The sequence below is a fragment of the Otolemur garnettii genome, unplaced genomic scaffold, assembly GCF_000181295.1.
Source record: "Otolemur garnettii isolate 467f Iridium unplaced genomic scaffold, OtoGar3 scaffold00075, whole genome shotgun sequence".
In the NCBI taxonomy this organism is placed as follows: domain Eukaryota; kingdom Metazoa; phylum Chordata; class Mammalia; order Primates; family Galagidae; genus Otolemur; species Otolemur garnettii.
In genome coordinates, this window is record NW_003852470.1 from 470,531 (window position 1) to 486,357 (window position 15,827).

At 44.1% G+C, this 15,827-nt stretch overlaps 1 protein-coding gene across 1 annotated transcript in view; it reads right to left on the minus strand.

Moving 5' to 3' along the window:
- Window positions 1-718: 718 nt before the first annotated feature.
- ADGRA1 (adhesion G protein-coupled receptor A1) overlaps window positions 719-15,827 on the minus strand; it is a 42,367-nt gene continuing 27,258 nt past the window's right edge. Inside the window, exons 4-5 of the mRNA XM_012807783.1 lie at window positions 3,057-3,155; window positions 719-1,895 (exon numbers count right to left, since the gene is read on the minus strand). Of these exons, the coding sequence (XP_012663237.1) occupies window positions 719-1,895; window positions 3,057-3,155 (1,276 nt within the window). The remainder of the gene's footprint in view (window positions 1,896-3,056; window positions 3,156-15,827) is intronic.

Sequence of the window (15,827 nt, forward strand, 5' to 3'; positions counted from 1 at the left end):
CGGCAGCTCCTCTTCTTCTGTGAATAGGAGTTATCTCTTCCCCAAGCGCCCCACTGGAGAGGCATCCAGCCCTGGGGGTGGCTGGTTTTGTAAGTTGAGTGTATGAAAGAACAGTTGGGCATCTTCCCAGGGTATGGGCCCTGAGTGCCCTCTCCCTAGTGACACCAAGTCTGCATCCTCCAGTGTCTGCACAGTTCTTTAGCCTGCTGGTGGCCAGAATTGACAGTGGACACGAGGCTGGCAGAGAGGCCAGGGGTTCCCCAATGAAGATGAAGGGCAGTTTGGACATGGGACAGGGAGAGGCTCACAGCCAGAGCACTGGGGCAGCCAGGCTGCCAAGCCAGGGACAGAGCCTAAGACACATGTGGGACACAAGGGACACTAGAGGGAGCCTCTCTGAGGCTGGGTCAGCAGGGGGCCAGGGCTCCACAGGCCTCAGACACAGTGTGGAGCCACTGGAGGGGGTTCCCTTTGACAGAATCCCGGGACTGGATGCTGTCCAGAGGGTGTGACTGTGGGTGGACAGGCAATCTGACCTTGGGATCAGCAGAGGTGGGCATGGCAAGAGTGTTTTTTTCCCTTGCTAGGCTCTTTCACAGGGAAGAGTCAGCTGGGGGTGTGAACCACTTCTGAAAGGGCTGGCCACTTTGGTGAACCCCCACAGGCCTCACGTGGCAGACAGCTCTGAGGCTCCTCCAGGGACAAGACCACCCCCAATCTACACTGTAGTTTCGTTTTTCCAGGGCCCCGTTCGGATGTTGCCCGTCCGGTCGGTGCCGAATGGCAGGCATTCTTGCAGGTCCCCCTGGAGCAGCCCATTCTGGCCAGGACTCCCGAAGGGCAGAGACTGTGTCCTCCGGAGCATCTCTAAGTGGCCAGGGCCAAGGGCTGCCTCCCTGCCCAGCCTTGAGGGGCAGCCATAGAGGACAGCGCTGTCACTCTCTGGCTGGCTGACCAGGGGGAAAGGGTCACCCTGGGCACAGCAGGCCAGCGCGTGAGCCCCCGCTGGGACCTCCAGCGAGCTGGAGGGGCTGTCTGTGCGTGAGCTGTGGGGGCTGCCGTCCAGGCTGGAAGGGATGTGATAGGCGTACTCCAGCTCGGTGGACGTCCGGGGCCGGCTGAAGTAGTGTGGCTTAGTTCTGCCCTTAAGGCACCTGTGCAGATGGGGGTCGTGCCTGAAGGCATCCTCCTCATGGAGGTGTGAGTGGGCCTCCTCCTCCATCAACTGCTCGCAGTGCATCTGGGCGCAGCACGGGGTGGCTGGCGACAGGCAGCTGACGTGGCCCTGGGCGGCCTGCAGATTGGTCATCTTGCAGTGGCCAGGCGTGTGGCTGAAGCCCCGCAGCTGGCCGAGGCATGGCGCATCCCCGTTGGCGTGGAGCGCTGCGCGAGTCCCTGGCTCTGCGGCAGGGCCGTCGGTGCGGGAGGGGCAGCAGGCCCACCAGCATCGCCACACATCCTCCCGCTTGGCACAGTGGTGGATGAGCACGAAGAGCCCCAGTGTCACGCAGAAGGCACCATACAGGCAGCTGAAGACCATGTCCAGGAAGTGGCCCTGGGACACGGCTAGCGCTCCAAAGGCCCAGGTGGCAGCGAACAGGAACAGCGTGAAGGCGGCGGCCCGCAGCTGGGCCTGCAGCGAGTGCTCATTCTGCAGCAGCGAGGCGGCGGGGACGTCGCGGGCTGGCGGAGAGCAGGGCCGCGCCACCCTCAGGCCGCCCTCAGGCCCCGCCAGCCGCTGAGTCTCCTCCGTCCGCGCCCGCAGCTCATACCTGCGCTCTGGGTGGCGCCGGAGCTGCACATAAGTGCCAAGCAGGTACACGCAGGTGACCAGGGCAATGAAGGCGGCCGGCCCATAGAAGGCGCCCAGGCTGGGTTCCCAGGCCATCCAGCAGCTGTGGGGAGACTCGCATCAGGCGGGCCGGCTGCGGCGGAAACTCCGCCTCCGTGCATCCAGACTGGGGAGCCTCCAACCCAGCCTGAGGCCTGGCCCAGGCGTGGCAGCTGTACAGGACTGGACCCGCCCACAAGTGGCCTAGGCCAGCCGCCCACCTGCCCTGAGACGGTCTGTGTCCAGTGTCTATGGGAGGGCAGGGCAGCCACAGGAAGGTGACCTGGGCTAGCTTGGGCGGAGGCACCCTGGGTTTGCCAGGCTGGACAGGCCCGGAGGATGGATCTGGGTGGGTGAAGCCAGGTGTGTGGGGGGATGGCATGGGTAAGGGGGTCCTGGGGAGAGAGGGCGGGCAAGCAGCAGGTGTTCCTGGTGTCCTGGGCAGCACGAGAAGGAGGTGGCATCCAGGATGGTGAGGAATGTTGGAGGTGGGCTAGGTTGGATCTGTCACTACTCAGGGATGGGGCTTCCATTCTTAGCTGAGCTCAAATTGCTTTTGTCTCCCAAGCTTTTTTTTTTTTTTTTTTGAGACAGAGTCTTACTCTGTTGCCAGGGGTAGAGTGACATGGTCAGCCTAGCTCACAGAAACCTCAAACTCCTGGGTTTGATCCATCCTCCTGCCTCAGCCTCCTGAGTAGGTGAGACTACAGGTGCCCACCACAAGGTCCAGCTAGTTTTTCTATTTTTAGTAGAGATAGGTCTCACTCAAAAGAGACCTACTTGTTCAGGTTGGTCTTGAACTTCTGAGCTCAAGTGATCCTCCTACCTTGGCCTCCCAGAGTGCTGGGATTACAGGCATGAGCCCCTGTACCTAGTTCCTCAGCCCCTTCTTTTCTAAGGAAAACCCAGCCTCCCATGTCCACAGGAAGAGATTATGGGGGAAACTAAGTCTTTAGAGAGGAAGGGCTCCACATATCTGTGGGCAGCACAGGCAGAGTAAGGTCACAGCCTGGGTGATCATTCCAGGTTGGGGCCAAGACTGGTTGCTCTACCTCATGAGATCCCTCACAGCAGCACCTGGACAGTTAGCAGGTAGCTGGACCCCTGCCCAGGTGGGCCTCAGCTCAGGGTCCACAGGCAGAGAGTGACAGCCTTCCTTGGCTGCCCTCCTCTGGGCAGGTGGCCCACTCTCCACAACCCCCACCCCTGGTGGCCCTGTACTCACTATGCAGTATCCTCGTCCTCTGTCCCGTAATTCCTGATGTTTGTGGCAGCTGTGACGCCACAGATGATGAACGGAACCCCTCCGCTGACGAGATAGAACCTGTCAGAGAGCAGAAGGTACCTGAGTCCTCGAGAAGGACAGCACTACCCTTCCCACCTTCCTTGGTATGAAGGAGAGGCCAAGCATCGCATCTTCATCAGACTGGCACCAGCAACCACCCAGGAGCCCAGGGCCACCTCTCTTTGCCTCCTGTTGGCTGCAGCATGCCCAGAGGATCCTGGACAGGCCCTGGTGCTTTGGGTGTGTTCTGGTTCCCACTGTACACTCAATATGGACAATAGGAAGGCCCTGGGGGAAGGCAGCACAGACACTGAGGGGTCACATGCACCCACAGTGTGAGGACTGGACCCCAGTGGATGCTGACTGGGGTCACCTGGGCCACTTCAGGGTCCCAGATCATGCCTCCTTCCCAAGGGCAGCCTATGTCCAGTGACTATGCAGTGCAAGAGTTTTAAGGCCCCACTCATAGCCTCAGGAGGAAAAACTTGGAGGGACCATCCAGCTCCTTATCAGACCCATGCAGCCTTTCTGTGTCCAGCTGCTTGGGGGCTGCACACATTTGACCTCGTGTCCTGGAGGGGCAGCATTTAATCCTGATAGGAGCTGACCTACTGGGCAGGAATGGGCTGACTTTCCCTTCCACTGGGCCTCAGCCAACAACTCCAGTGACAGAGTTCAAGTGTCTGACCCTGGACACAGGATGACATGCATCTGAGGACCTGGAGCTACACCAAGTTCACCACCTATGCACAGACCACAGGCCATGCTCCCCTGTCACATGTGCTACCACCCACAGCTGGCAGACCCACATAGCCATGCTGGCCCACAGCTGCCAGTCCCACAGAGCCATGCTGGCTGTCACACGTGCTGCCCCCCACAGCTACCAGCCCCACAGAGCCATGCTGGCCCACAGCTGCCAGCCCCACAGAGCCATGCTGGCCCATAGCTGCCAGCCCCACAGAGCTATGCTGTCTGTCACATGTGCTGCCCCCCACAGCTGCCAGCCCCACAGAGCCATGCTGGCCTGTGGAAGGGGCCAGCTCGGAGAGGATTCCTCATGAACAGGATGCTTTTCCTCTGGATATCTATCACAAACTCCTCAAGTTGGCCCATGTCCTTGGCAAGCACTGTAACATGTACTCCAGATCCAAGGGTGGGGGTAGGTGGTTCCACTTAGGGTCACTCTCCATGAAACCCTGGGAATCTGCTTCCCAGAATTCTATATCCCAAGAAATTATTAATATCCTTCAAGAATAAAGGTGAAATACGGACTTGAAGATAGAAATAAGACTAAGAGAATTTGCCATCAGAAAACCTGTACTTTAAGAAATGCTAAGTGAAAATTTTCAGGTCAGGGAGATATTGTACCAGAGGGAAACTTGGGTCATTAGAAAGGAATGACGAACACCAGGAACCCTAATTACCAAGGTAATACAAAACATTTTGTTTCTTCTTAACTTCTTCAAAATACATGTGACTGTTTAAAGAAAGAGTTTTAACATTGCCCTGTGGAGTTCATAATGGGTGATCTATGTGTATCTGTGACATAAAGGACAGAAGATGGTTCTATGTAGTTGTCAGGTTCCTACATATTTTTATGTGGAACAGTACAAATTTTTCTCTCAGTAGACTGTGAAAAGGTTGTGGGCTTTAAATGCTAAATGATGATAATTAAAAACACAAAAATATCACTAGCTAATAGAGAAATTAAAACAAAAATGTAAAAAATATTAAAATAATCCAAACGAAGGGAAGTAAAGGAAGAATAAAAACCAACAAAACAACAACAAAAAGAGGAAAAAAAAGAAAACAAGTAGTCAAATGGAGAGCTGACACCTGGTCAGTTTCCATTCTGCTTTTTCCCTCTATTAAAGTCTTTCCTTGAAAAACAAACAAACAAACAAACAAAAATAAGTAGTCACATGGAGACTAAGTCCAACCAATTCAAAATTACATAAACTTTAATGGACTAAATACTCCTCCTCAAAGGCAGACATTGTCAGAATAGCTAAGAAAGGAAGACCTAGTTATGCGCTGTTGGGAACAGAAACACCCTCAGTACAAAGACACAGATAGGTTGGAAGTGAATAGATGGAAAATGCCCTGTGGTGCCTACTGTGAGCCCACAAGAACTAGAGGGGTTACATGACGCCAGAGACAAGGACATAAAGGAGCACTTCAGAATGACATCAGTGTGCTTCTGTCAGGCAGACCGCACAGCCACAGCATGTCTGACAAAGGGTTCAAAATACATGATCCCAGCTGGGCTCAGTGGCTCATACCTGTAAGCCCAGCACTCTGGGAGGCTGAAGCAGGTGGATTGCTTTAGCTTAGTGTTTGAGATCAGCCTGAGCAAGAGCAAGACCCTGTCTATACTAAGAATAGAAAAATTAGCTGGGCATTGTGGTGGGCACCTGTATTCCTAGCTACTTGGGAGGCTGATACAAGAGGATCCCAGGAGTTTGAGGTTGCTGTGAGTTATGAGGATGCCACAGTATTCTACCCAGGGCAACAAAGTGAGACTCTGCCTCAAAACAACCAACCAACCAAATCAATCAACAAACAAAAATAGTCCCCCAAATTGGCAAAATTAAAAGAGAAACAGACAATTCCAAAATCATAGCTGGTGATTTTCACACCCTTCTCTTAGCAACTGATAGAACTACACAGGAATCAGTAAAGAAACAAGGCTGTGGACAATAATGTTGACCACTTTGGTTTAACTGCTCTCATAGGACCTCATACCTAGCAGTGGCATCACATTCTTTTCAAACACACACGGTCTGTTTGTCATGGTGGATGAGACCATGCACCACAAAACAGGTCTCAATAAATGTAAAAGGACTGGAATCAAGACCAATCAGAATATATTCCCTGATGATAATTAAATGAGAAGTTAACAACAAGGTTACTAGGAAAACCCAAATATTTGTTATGGAGCAAGGAAGATACCCCAAGGGGATTTAGAAAGTATTTAAAGAACGATAAATAACATACAACATAATCCAGATTTCTGGAATGTAGCTAAAGTAGGTCTTAGAGGGAAATTTATAGCTTTAAGCAGAAAAAAGGAAAAACCTAAAATTTAGTAACCTAAGAATCTGCCTTAACAAAGTAGAAAAATAAAAGATCAAAGTAGGTACAAAGTAACTGGAGGAAGAAGATAATAAAGATAAGAGCAGAAAAAATAATTTTAAAAACACAGTTAAAATTACCCAAACCAAGCATTGTTTTCTGAAGAAAAATCAACAAAACTACAAACTCTTAGCTAGACTTAACAAGAAAAGAGAAGACAAATAAGCAGGCTGTAGCAGGAAAGAGCCATTATCACTACATATCCCTCAGAGACTAAAAGAACAGTAGGCCTATATTATAAATAACTGTATTCCAAAAAACTTGGCAACTTAGAGGAAATGGACAAGTTCCTTGAAAAATAAAAATTACCAAAATAGAACAAAAAGAATCACAAAATTGGAATGTCCTGTATCTAGCAAAAAAAATTGAATTAAATATTTTAAAACATGTAACAGGTTCACAGGTAAGTTTGATCACACATCTAGGGAGAAAATAACACCAGCGTTACATAAGATCTTTCAGACAATATTATGACTAATTCTTGCTCTGCTTAACATTCCAGGTATATCCTGGAAACTCTCTGTTGCTCTGAGAGATAGCCACTGCCCTGTCTATGGGGTAGCCTTCTTTTCTCTCCTCTTCTTCCTTTAATAAACTTGGTTTTGCTTTACTCTATCAGCTTGCTCTTAAATTCTTTCCTGCACGAAGCCAAGAAACTCCTTGGCCTGGTCCCAGGTTGGACCCTAGTTTTGGAGCCCACTTTACTGTGTTATTTGGAAAATAGAATAAGTATGTTATTAACAATGACATAAAAATTCCAATCATAACCCCAGCAGATGGGGTTATGTAAGAGTTTAAAAGTTGATTCCAACATTTATAAGAAAATGTAGAAGACTATTCAATGCCATCTTCAAGGACTCACATTATCTGATTTCAAGACATACTAAAAAGCCACAGTATCAAGACAATGTGGTCCCAGAGAAAGGACAAACTGACAAAGGGAACAGAACAGACCCATGGTTGTCAGGAGTGGTCCAGGGCAGACCCATGGTCATCTAGGAGTGGTCCAGCGCAGACCCACAATCATCCAGGAGTGGTCCAGGACAGACCCATGGTCATTGGAGTGGCCCAGGGAAGACCAACAGTCGTTCGGGAGTGGTCCAGGGCAGACCCTAGTAATCGGATTGCGGGATCATATGGAAGATCAATGACTTTTAGTTCTTTGAGGATTCTCCATACTTCTTTCCATAAAGGTTGTATTAGCTTGCAATCCCACCAGCAGTGTAGAAGTGTTCTCTCCACATCCATGCCAGCGTCTGCAGCTTTGGGACTTTGTGATGTGGGCTAATCTTGCTGGTGTTAGGTGGTATCTCAGAGTGGTTTTAATTTGCATTTTTCTGATGATTAAAGACGATGAGCACTTTTTCATGTGTTTGTTGCCATTTGTCTGTCATCTCAGAGAAGTTTCTGTTCAAATCACTTACCTAGAGGGGGCTATTTGCACTTTTCTTATTGTTTAATTTCAGTTCTCTGTGGATTCTAGTTATCAGGCCTTTGTCAGATTCATAACATGCAAAAATCTTCTCCCATTCTGAGGGCTGTCTGTCTGCTCTGTGGTGCTCTTAGCTATGCAAAAGCTTTTTAGCTTGATCAAGTCCTAGTTATTTATTTTTGGTGTTGCTGCAATTGCTAGGAGGTGTCTTCCTTATAAAGTTTTTCCCAGGCCAATATCTTCAAGTGTTTTCCCCACACTCTATTCTAGAATTTTTGTTGTTTTGTGTCTTAAATTTCAATCTTTTATCCAGTGAGAATCAATTTTGGTCAATGGTGAGAGGTGTGGATCTAGTTTCAGTCTTCTGCATGTGGCTAACCAGTTCTCCCAGCATCATTTGTTAAATAAGGATTCTTTTCCCCATTGCATGTTTTTGTTAGGCTTATCAAATATATATATGTATATATATATATATTTTTGAGACAGCCTCAAGCTATCCCCCTGGGTAGAGTGCTGTGGCATCACAGCTCACAGCAACCTCCAACTCCTGGGCTCAAGCGATTCTCTTGCCTCAGCCTCCCAAGTACCTGGGACCACAGGCGCCCACCACAATGCCTGGCTATTTTTTGGTTGCAGCCGTCATTGTTTTGGCGGGCCCAGGCTGGATTCAAACCCACCACCTTAGGTGTATGTGGCTGGCGCCTTAGCCACGTGAGCCACAGGCACTGAGCCAGGCTTGTCAAATATTAAATGATGATATGTGGCTGGGTTCATCTCTAGATTCTCTATCCTGTTCCATAGATCTGTGTTTCTATTTTTTTTTCTTTTTTTCTTTTTTTAGTTTTTGATGGGGCTGGGTTTGAACCCGTCACCTCTGGCATATGGGGTCAGCGCCCTACTCCACTGAGCCACAGGTGCCTCCCAATCTGTGTCTCTATTTTTGTGATAGTACCATGCTTTTTTGATCACTATAGCTTTGTAATATTACCTGAAGTCTGGCAACGTGATCCCTCCAGATTCATTTTTATTTCTTTTTTTTTTTTGAGACAGAGCCTCAAGCTGTCCCCCTGGGTAGAGTGCTGCGGCATTACAGCTCACAGCAACCTCCAACTCCTGGGCTCAAGTGAGTCTCCTACCTCTGCCTCCCAAGTTGCTGGGACCACAGGCGCCTGCCACAATGCCCGGCTATTTTTTGGTTGTAGCCGTCATTGCTGTTTGGTGGGTCCGGGCTGGGGATTCGAACCTGCCACCTTAGGTGTACGTGGCTGGCGCCTTAGCCGGTTGAACTATAGGCACTGAGCCTCGTTTTTATTTCTAAGAATTGTATTTGCTATTTGGGTTTTTTCCTGGTTCCATATGAATCAAAGTACAATTTCTTCAGGATCTTTAAAGTATGACATTGGTGCTTTGATGGGGATTTAATTAAATTTATAGACTGCTTTGGGTAGTAGGGACATTTTAATGATGTTGATTCTTCCGAGCCATGAGCATGGTATGTTTTTCCATTTGTTGATATCTTCTGCTATTTCCTTTCTCAAAGTTTCATAATTCTCTTTACAGAGATCTTTCACATCTTTTGTTAGATATAGTCCCAGGTATTTCATCTTCTTTGGTGCTTTTGTAAAAGGAATAGAGTCTTTGATTTTGTTCTTGGCTTGAAAATTGTTGGCATATATGAAGGCTACAGATTTCTGGGTATTGATTTTGTAACTGGAGACGCTGCTATTTTCCTTGATCAATTCTAAGAGCTTTGTAGTTGAGTCCCTGGGATTTCCCAGGCATAAGATCATGTCATCTGCAAAGAGGGAGAGTTTGACCTCCTCTGCCCCCATTTGAATTCTCTTGCTTGATTGCAATGGCTAGGACTTCCAACACTATGTTAAATAATAGTGAAGACAGTGGACATACTTGTCTAGTCCCAGGTTTGAGAGGGAATGCTTTCAGTTTTACTCCATTCAATATGATATTGGCTGTGGGTTTGCTGTAGATAGCCTCTATCAGCTTAAGGAATGTTCCTTCTAAGCCTATTTTCTTGGGTGTTTTTACTATGAAAGGATGCTGGATATTGTCAAAAGCCTTTTCTGCATCAATTGAAAGAATCATATGGTTATGTGGTATATTTATAGATTTGTGTATGTTGAACCAACCCTGTGTCACTGGGATAAAACCCACTTGATTATGGTGTATCACCTTTTTAATGTGTTGTTGTATTGTGTTTGCTAATATCTTGTTGAATATTTTTGTATTGAAATTCATTAATGATATTGGTATATAGTTTTCTTTTTTTGTTGGGTCTTTTCCTGGTTGAGGATCAGGGTGATTTTTACTTCATAGAATGTGGTTGGGAGGATTCTGTCTTTCTCTATATTTTGGAAAAGTTTGTGCATTATAGGAACTAGTTCCTCTTTGAAGGTTTGATAGAATTCTGGTGTGAAGCCATCTGGCCCAGAGCTTTACTTTTCTTTTTTGAGATTTAGTATAATTGATGCTATTTCAGTACTTGATATTAGTCTATTCAGGATTTCTAAATCTTTCTGGCTGAGTTTTGGAAAGTATTGTGCTTCCAGATATCAGTTCATCTCCTCTACATTTTTATATTTCTGGGAATAGAGTTTTTGTAGTAATTGTTGAGAATCTTTTGTATTTCTGTGGCATCTGTTGTTATTTCTCCTTTATCATTTCTGATTATAGTTATTAGAGATCATGTTTTTCTGTTTCTGGTTAGTCTAGCTAAGGGTTTGCCAATTTTATTAATCTTTTCAAAGAACCAACTTTTTGTTTCTCTGATCTACTGAATAATTCTTTTGTTTTCAATTTCATTTAGTTCTGCTCTAATTTTGGTTATTTCCTTTTTTCTGCTGGATTTGGGATTAGATTGTTCTTCCTTTTCCAGTTGCTTGAGATGGCCCATTCGGTTGCTGACTTTCTCTCTTTCTGTTTTCTTGATGAAAGCATCTAATGCTATAAATTTCCCTCTAAGGAATGCCTTTGCTGTATCCCACAGGTTTTGATAGTTTGTGGCTTCATTATTGTTTTATTTCAGAAATCTAATGATCTCCTTCTTGATCTCAAGACCTAGCTATCATTCAGCATAAGGTTATTCAGTTTCCATGATTTTATCTGAGCAGGACGATTTCTGTTGCTGTTGAGTTCAACTTTTATTCCATGATGGTCTGAGAAGATTTCAGAGGATAATTTTTATTCTTTTGGATTTGTTTAGGTTAGCCTTGTGACCTAAGATACGATCAATTTTGAAAGACATCTGTGACCTCATGAGAAGAATGTTTATTTGGTTTTGTGTTAGGATAAAGTGTTCTATAAAAGTCATTTGTTCCAGGATCTTGTTTAAGTCTGTTATTTCTTTGTTTAGTTTCTGCTAGGAGGATCTGTCCAGTATTGCCAATGAGGTATTAAAATCCCCAACTATTATAGTGTGGAAAGATATCATATTGTTCAGATCAGTTATATATCAAGGAGCATTCAGATAGGGTACATAGATGTTAACTACTGAAATCTCTTCATATTGTGTTTCCCTTGACCAGTATGAAGTGTCCATCTTTGTCTTTATTTATGTTGGTTTGAATCCTATTGTATCTGCATACAAGATTGCAACCCCAGCTTTTTCCTACTTTTCATTTGCCTGGAATACCATTTCCCATCCTTTTACCTTGAGTCTTGTTTTATCTTTTGCCAATTAATTTTGCTTTGAGGTAAGCTGAGTTTCTTGTAGGCAACAGATATCTGGCCTGAGTTTTTGTATCCAGTGGGCCAGCCTCTTTAAAGGAGAATTCAGACCATTCACATTAATTGAGAGAACTGATGGATATGGCAGAGTTTTGGACATCCTGTTTTTCAGAAGTCCAAAGTTTAATTTTATGCTCTCACCATTGTGGAAGCTAGGCTTTGTTCTTTATTTCTGGGTAGATTTACTTTGGTGGTGTACCATCCTGTTGCTTGTTACAAAGAATAGGTCTGAGTATTTTCTGTAGAGCTGGTAGTGTCATGGCAAATTTCCTCAGCATGTGGATGTCAGTGAAGTATTTGATTTCCCCATCACAAATGAAACTCAGTTTACCACAGTATAGGATTCTGGGCTGGAAATTGTTTTGTTTAAGAAGATTGAAAGTCAATGACCATTCTTTTCTGGTTTGGAAAGTTTTGGCTGAAAGATCTGCAGTCATCCTCATACTTTTCCCTTGTAAGTAATACTTTTCTTATGCTTGGCTGCTTGCAGAAGTTTTTCCTTCATTTTAATATTGGCAAAATTAATTACGATGTGTCTGGGAGATGCTTTGTTTGGATTGAGTCATGCTGGGGTTCTGAAACTATCTATTATCTGAATTTCAGTGACTCTTGCAACACTTGGAAAATTTTCCACCATAATGTCTTGGAGCAGAGAATTTGTGCCTATGGTATCATCTTCTTCTCCTTCAGGAATTCCTATAATTCAGATGCTTGGTTTCTTGGAATGATCCCATAATTCTCTCAAGGAATATTCTGTTCTTTTTCTCCATTTTTCTGCCTTTTTTTTTTTTTTTTTTGAGACATAGCCTCAAGCTAATGTCCTGGATAGAGTGCCTTGGCATCACAGCTCACAGCAACCTTCAACTCCTGGGCTTAAGTGATTCCTAGTCTCAGCCTCCCAAGTACCTGGGACTACAGGTGCCTGCCACAATGCCTGGTTACTTTTTGGTTGTAGTTGTTATTGTTGTTTGGCAGGCCTGGGCTGTTTGGCAGCTCTGGTGTATGTGGCTGGTGCCTTAGCCGCTTGAGCTACAGGCGCCTAGACTTTTCTGCCTCTTTGAATGCTTGGGATAGTCCAAAGTCTTGTCTTCTTTATCTAAATTCTTTCTTTGCACTGCTCAACTCTATTTCTGAGGAGTCTGCATTTTGAAGCTCCTTAAATACCTTTTTCAATTCCTTAAGCTCTGCTATATCTTTCCTCATTATGCTCATATCCTTGGTGACTTTGTCTTTGAACTCATTAATTTCTTGAGACAACTTCTGAACTGTTTTTTGGTTCTCTGTTTCCATCTTTCCCTCCATTCCAATTATCTTATTTGCTATCCATATTCTAAATTCTATAGCTGATATTTCAGCAATTTCTCTGTGGATGGGATTCTCTGTTGTATTTTCTTTGATGTTCCCAGGAGGTGTTGATCTGTTCTGATATTTCTTTTCTTTTCTTTCTTTCTTTTTTTTGAGACAGAGCCTCAGTCTTACTATGTCACCCTTGGTAGAGTATCGTGGCATCACAGCTCACAGCAACCTTGAACTCCTGGGCTTAAATGATTCTCTTGCTTCAGCCTCCCAAGTAGCTGCAACTACAGGCGCCTGCCACAATGCCCAGCTATTTTTTTTTGTTGTTGTTATAGTTTTTAGCTGACCTGGGCCAGGTTCGAACCTGCCACCCTCAGTGTATGTGGCTGGCACTGTAACCACTGTGCTATGGGTGCTGAGCCTGCTCTGATATTTCATGTTGCCAGAGTTCTTCAGCAAATTCTTCCTCATGAGTATTTTCAGCTTTTTCCTCTTTTTTCTTTTTTAATATGTTAATTATACCTTTTTAGTTCAATTCATAGGTTGTCCCTGATGAGTCCACTCTTCACCATTGCAGTGCCACCACTGCAGTGTTGTTTTTCTTCCACTTTCTTGTTTCCGCCACTTGGTTCAGCCTGGGTGATGTGTACCTCATGCAGTCCTCTCAGTGTAGAGCTCCTTTCATTCGGCTTCCATCCACTTTAGTCCAATATCTCTCCAGTTGGCCATGAACCTCTAGTTAAAGCTGTTTCTAGTTAGCCATCTTATGATAATTCCTACTGCAGAAACTTTTTAAAAACTACTCAGTACATTTGCATTGAACTGAGGGGGTGGTTAATATTTTTCAGAGAAATAGAATTAAGTGAAAGGAAATTGTCTTAAAAATTATTTTATAATGAATATTGTGGTTGTTTTTTCTTTCTATTAATCAGGCCTAGGCAAGGTTATAATTGGCCGCTGCTGATGTGAAGGGCCAGCATGTTCTCCACTGACAATGAGGCAAAAAGAAGGAAAAAAAATGGGGTTGAGTAAGCAGAAACGAAGAAAGAGATTTCACCACCTCCAACATTCTTAAACAAAATAATTTTCAGCCCAGAATTCTGTATTCTGCTAAACTAAGTTTTAAAACTGATGGAGAAATCGAGTCTTTTGAGGATATACAAGCACTGAGGAAATTTGCCACAAGAAGACCAGCTCTCAACACTTAGACCTATTCTCAACACTGATCACCATAATAGACAACCAGCAAAGTAAACACCTAGAAACTAAAGGTCAAAACTTAGCTTCTATAATGGCACAAAAGTTAAAATACACAATGAACTTTCACAAAATAAGATGAATAGAACTCCACCACACTTATTCTCTCAATAAATGAATTCTCAATGGACTGAATTCACTGCTGAAGAGGCACAGGCTGGCTGACTGGGTAAAAAAGCACAAGCCATCTATATGCTGTCTCCAGGAGACACACCTATCCTTGAAAGACAAATCAAGACTCAGGGTTAAGGGATGGAAAATAATATTTCAAGCTAATGGAAATAAAGGACGGGTTGCAATCTTATTTTCAGATACAAGCAGATTTAAAGCAACTAAAGTTAAAAAAGACAAAGATGGACCCTTTATGCTCATCAAAGGAACAAGACAACAAGAAGACATTTTGATATTTATGCACCCAACTTAAATGCTCCCAGATTTATGAAACAGACCTTGAGGGGTCTGAGCAATATGATATCCCATAACATCATTATAGTCAGGGACTTCAACACCCCTCTAACAGAACTGGACAGATCCTCTAAACAGAAACTAAACAAAGATACAAAGGACTTAAATGTGACCCTACAACAAATGGGCTTAGTAGACATACACAGAACACAACATCCCAAAGCTAAGGAATATATATTTTTTTCTCATCAGCCCATGGTATGTACTCCCAAATCTACCACATCCTAGGATACAAATCAACCCTCAGAAAAATTAAAAGAATTATAGAAATTATACTTTGTATCTTCTCAGACCACAAGGCAGTAAAGGTGGAACTCAACTCCAACAAAAACATTTATCCCCCGCACAAAGACTTGGAAATTATATAGCCTTATGCTGAATGGTAGTTGGGTTCAGAAAGAGATAAAAGAGGAAATCTTTAAAATCTTTAAACATAACAACAATGAAGACACAAGTTACCAAAACCTGTGGGATAAAGCAAAAGCAGTTGTAGAAGGAAATTCATCACATTAGATGCCTATATTTGAAAACCAGAAAGAGGGTGCATCAATAAACTCATGAACCATCTATGGAATTGGAAAAAGAAGAATAATCTCATTCCAAACCCAGCAGAAGAAAAGAAATAACCAAAACTAAACCAGAGATTAATGAAATTGAAGACAAAAGCATCATTCAGAAAATTAATGAAACAAAAAGTTGGTTTTTGAAAAAATAAATAAAATCGACAAACCTTCAGCCAGATTAACTAGAAACACAAAAGCAAAATCTCTAATAACCTCAATCGGAAATGATAAAGGGGAAATAACAGCAGATGCCATAGAGATACAAGAGATATTCTCTGAGTACTACAAGAAACTCTGTGCCCAGAAATTTGACAATGTGGAGGAAATGGATCACACCCTCTCCCTAGACTTAGCCAGGAAGAAATAGACTTTTGAACAGACTGATTTCAAGAATTGAGATCTAAGAAACAATAAATTCTCCCAACTAAAAAAAAAAAATGCCCTGGTTCAGATGGCTTTATACCAGAATTCTATCAAACCTTCAAACAAGAGCTTATACCCATACTACAGAAATTATTCCAATGAACTGAAAAGGAAGGAATCTTCCCCAACACATTCTACAAAGCAAACATCACCCAGATACCCAAACCAGGAAAAGATCCAACTAAAAAGGAGAATTTCAGACCAATTTCACTAATGAATATAGATGCAAAAATTCTCAACAAAATCCTATTCAATTGATTATAGCCACACATTAAAAAAATCATTCATCACAATCAAGTAGGTTTCATCCCAGGGATGCAAGTCCATAAATGTAATTCACCATTATCTACAGAAGCAAAAACAAAGTTCCTCTCAACAGATGCAGAAAAAGCATTC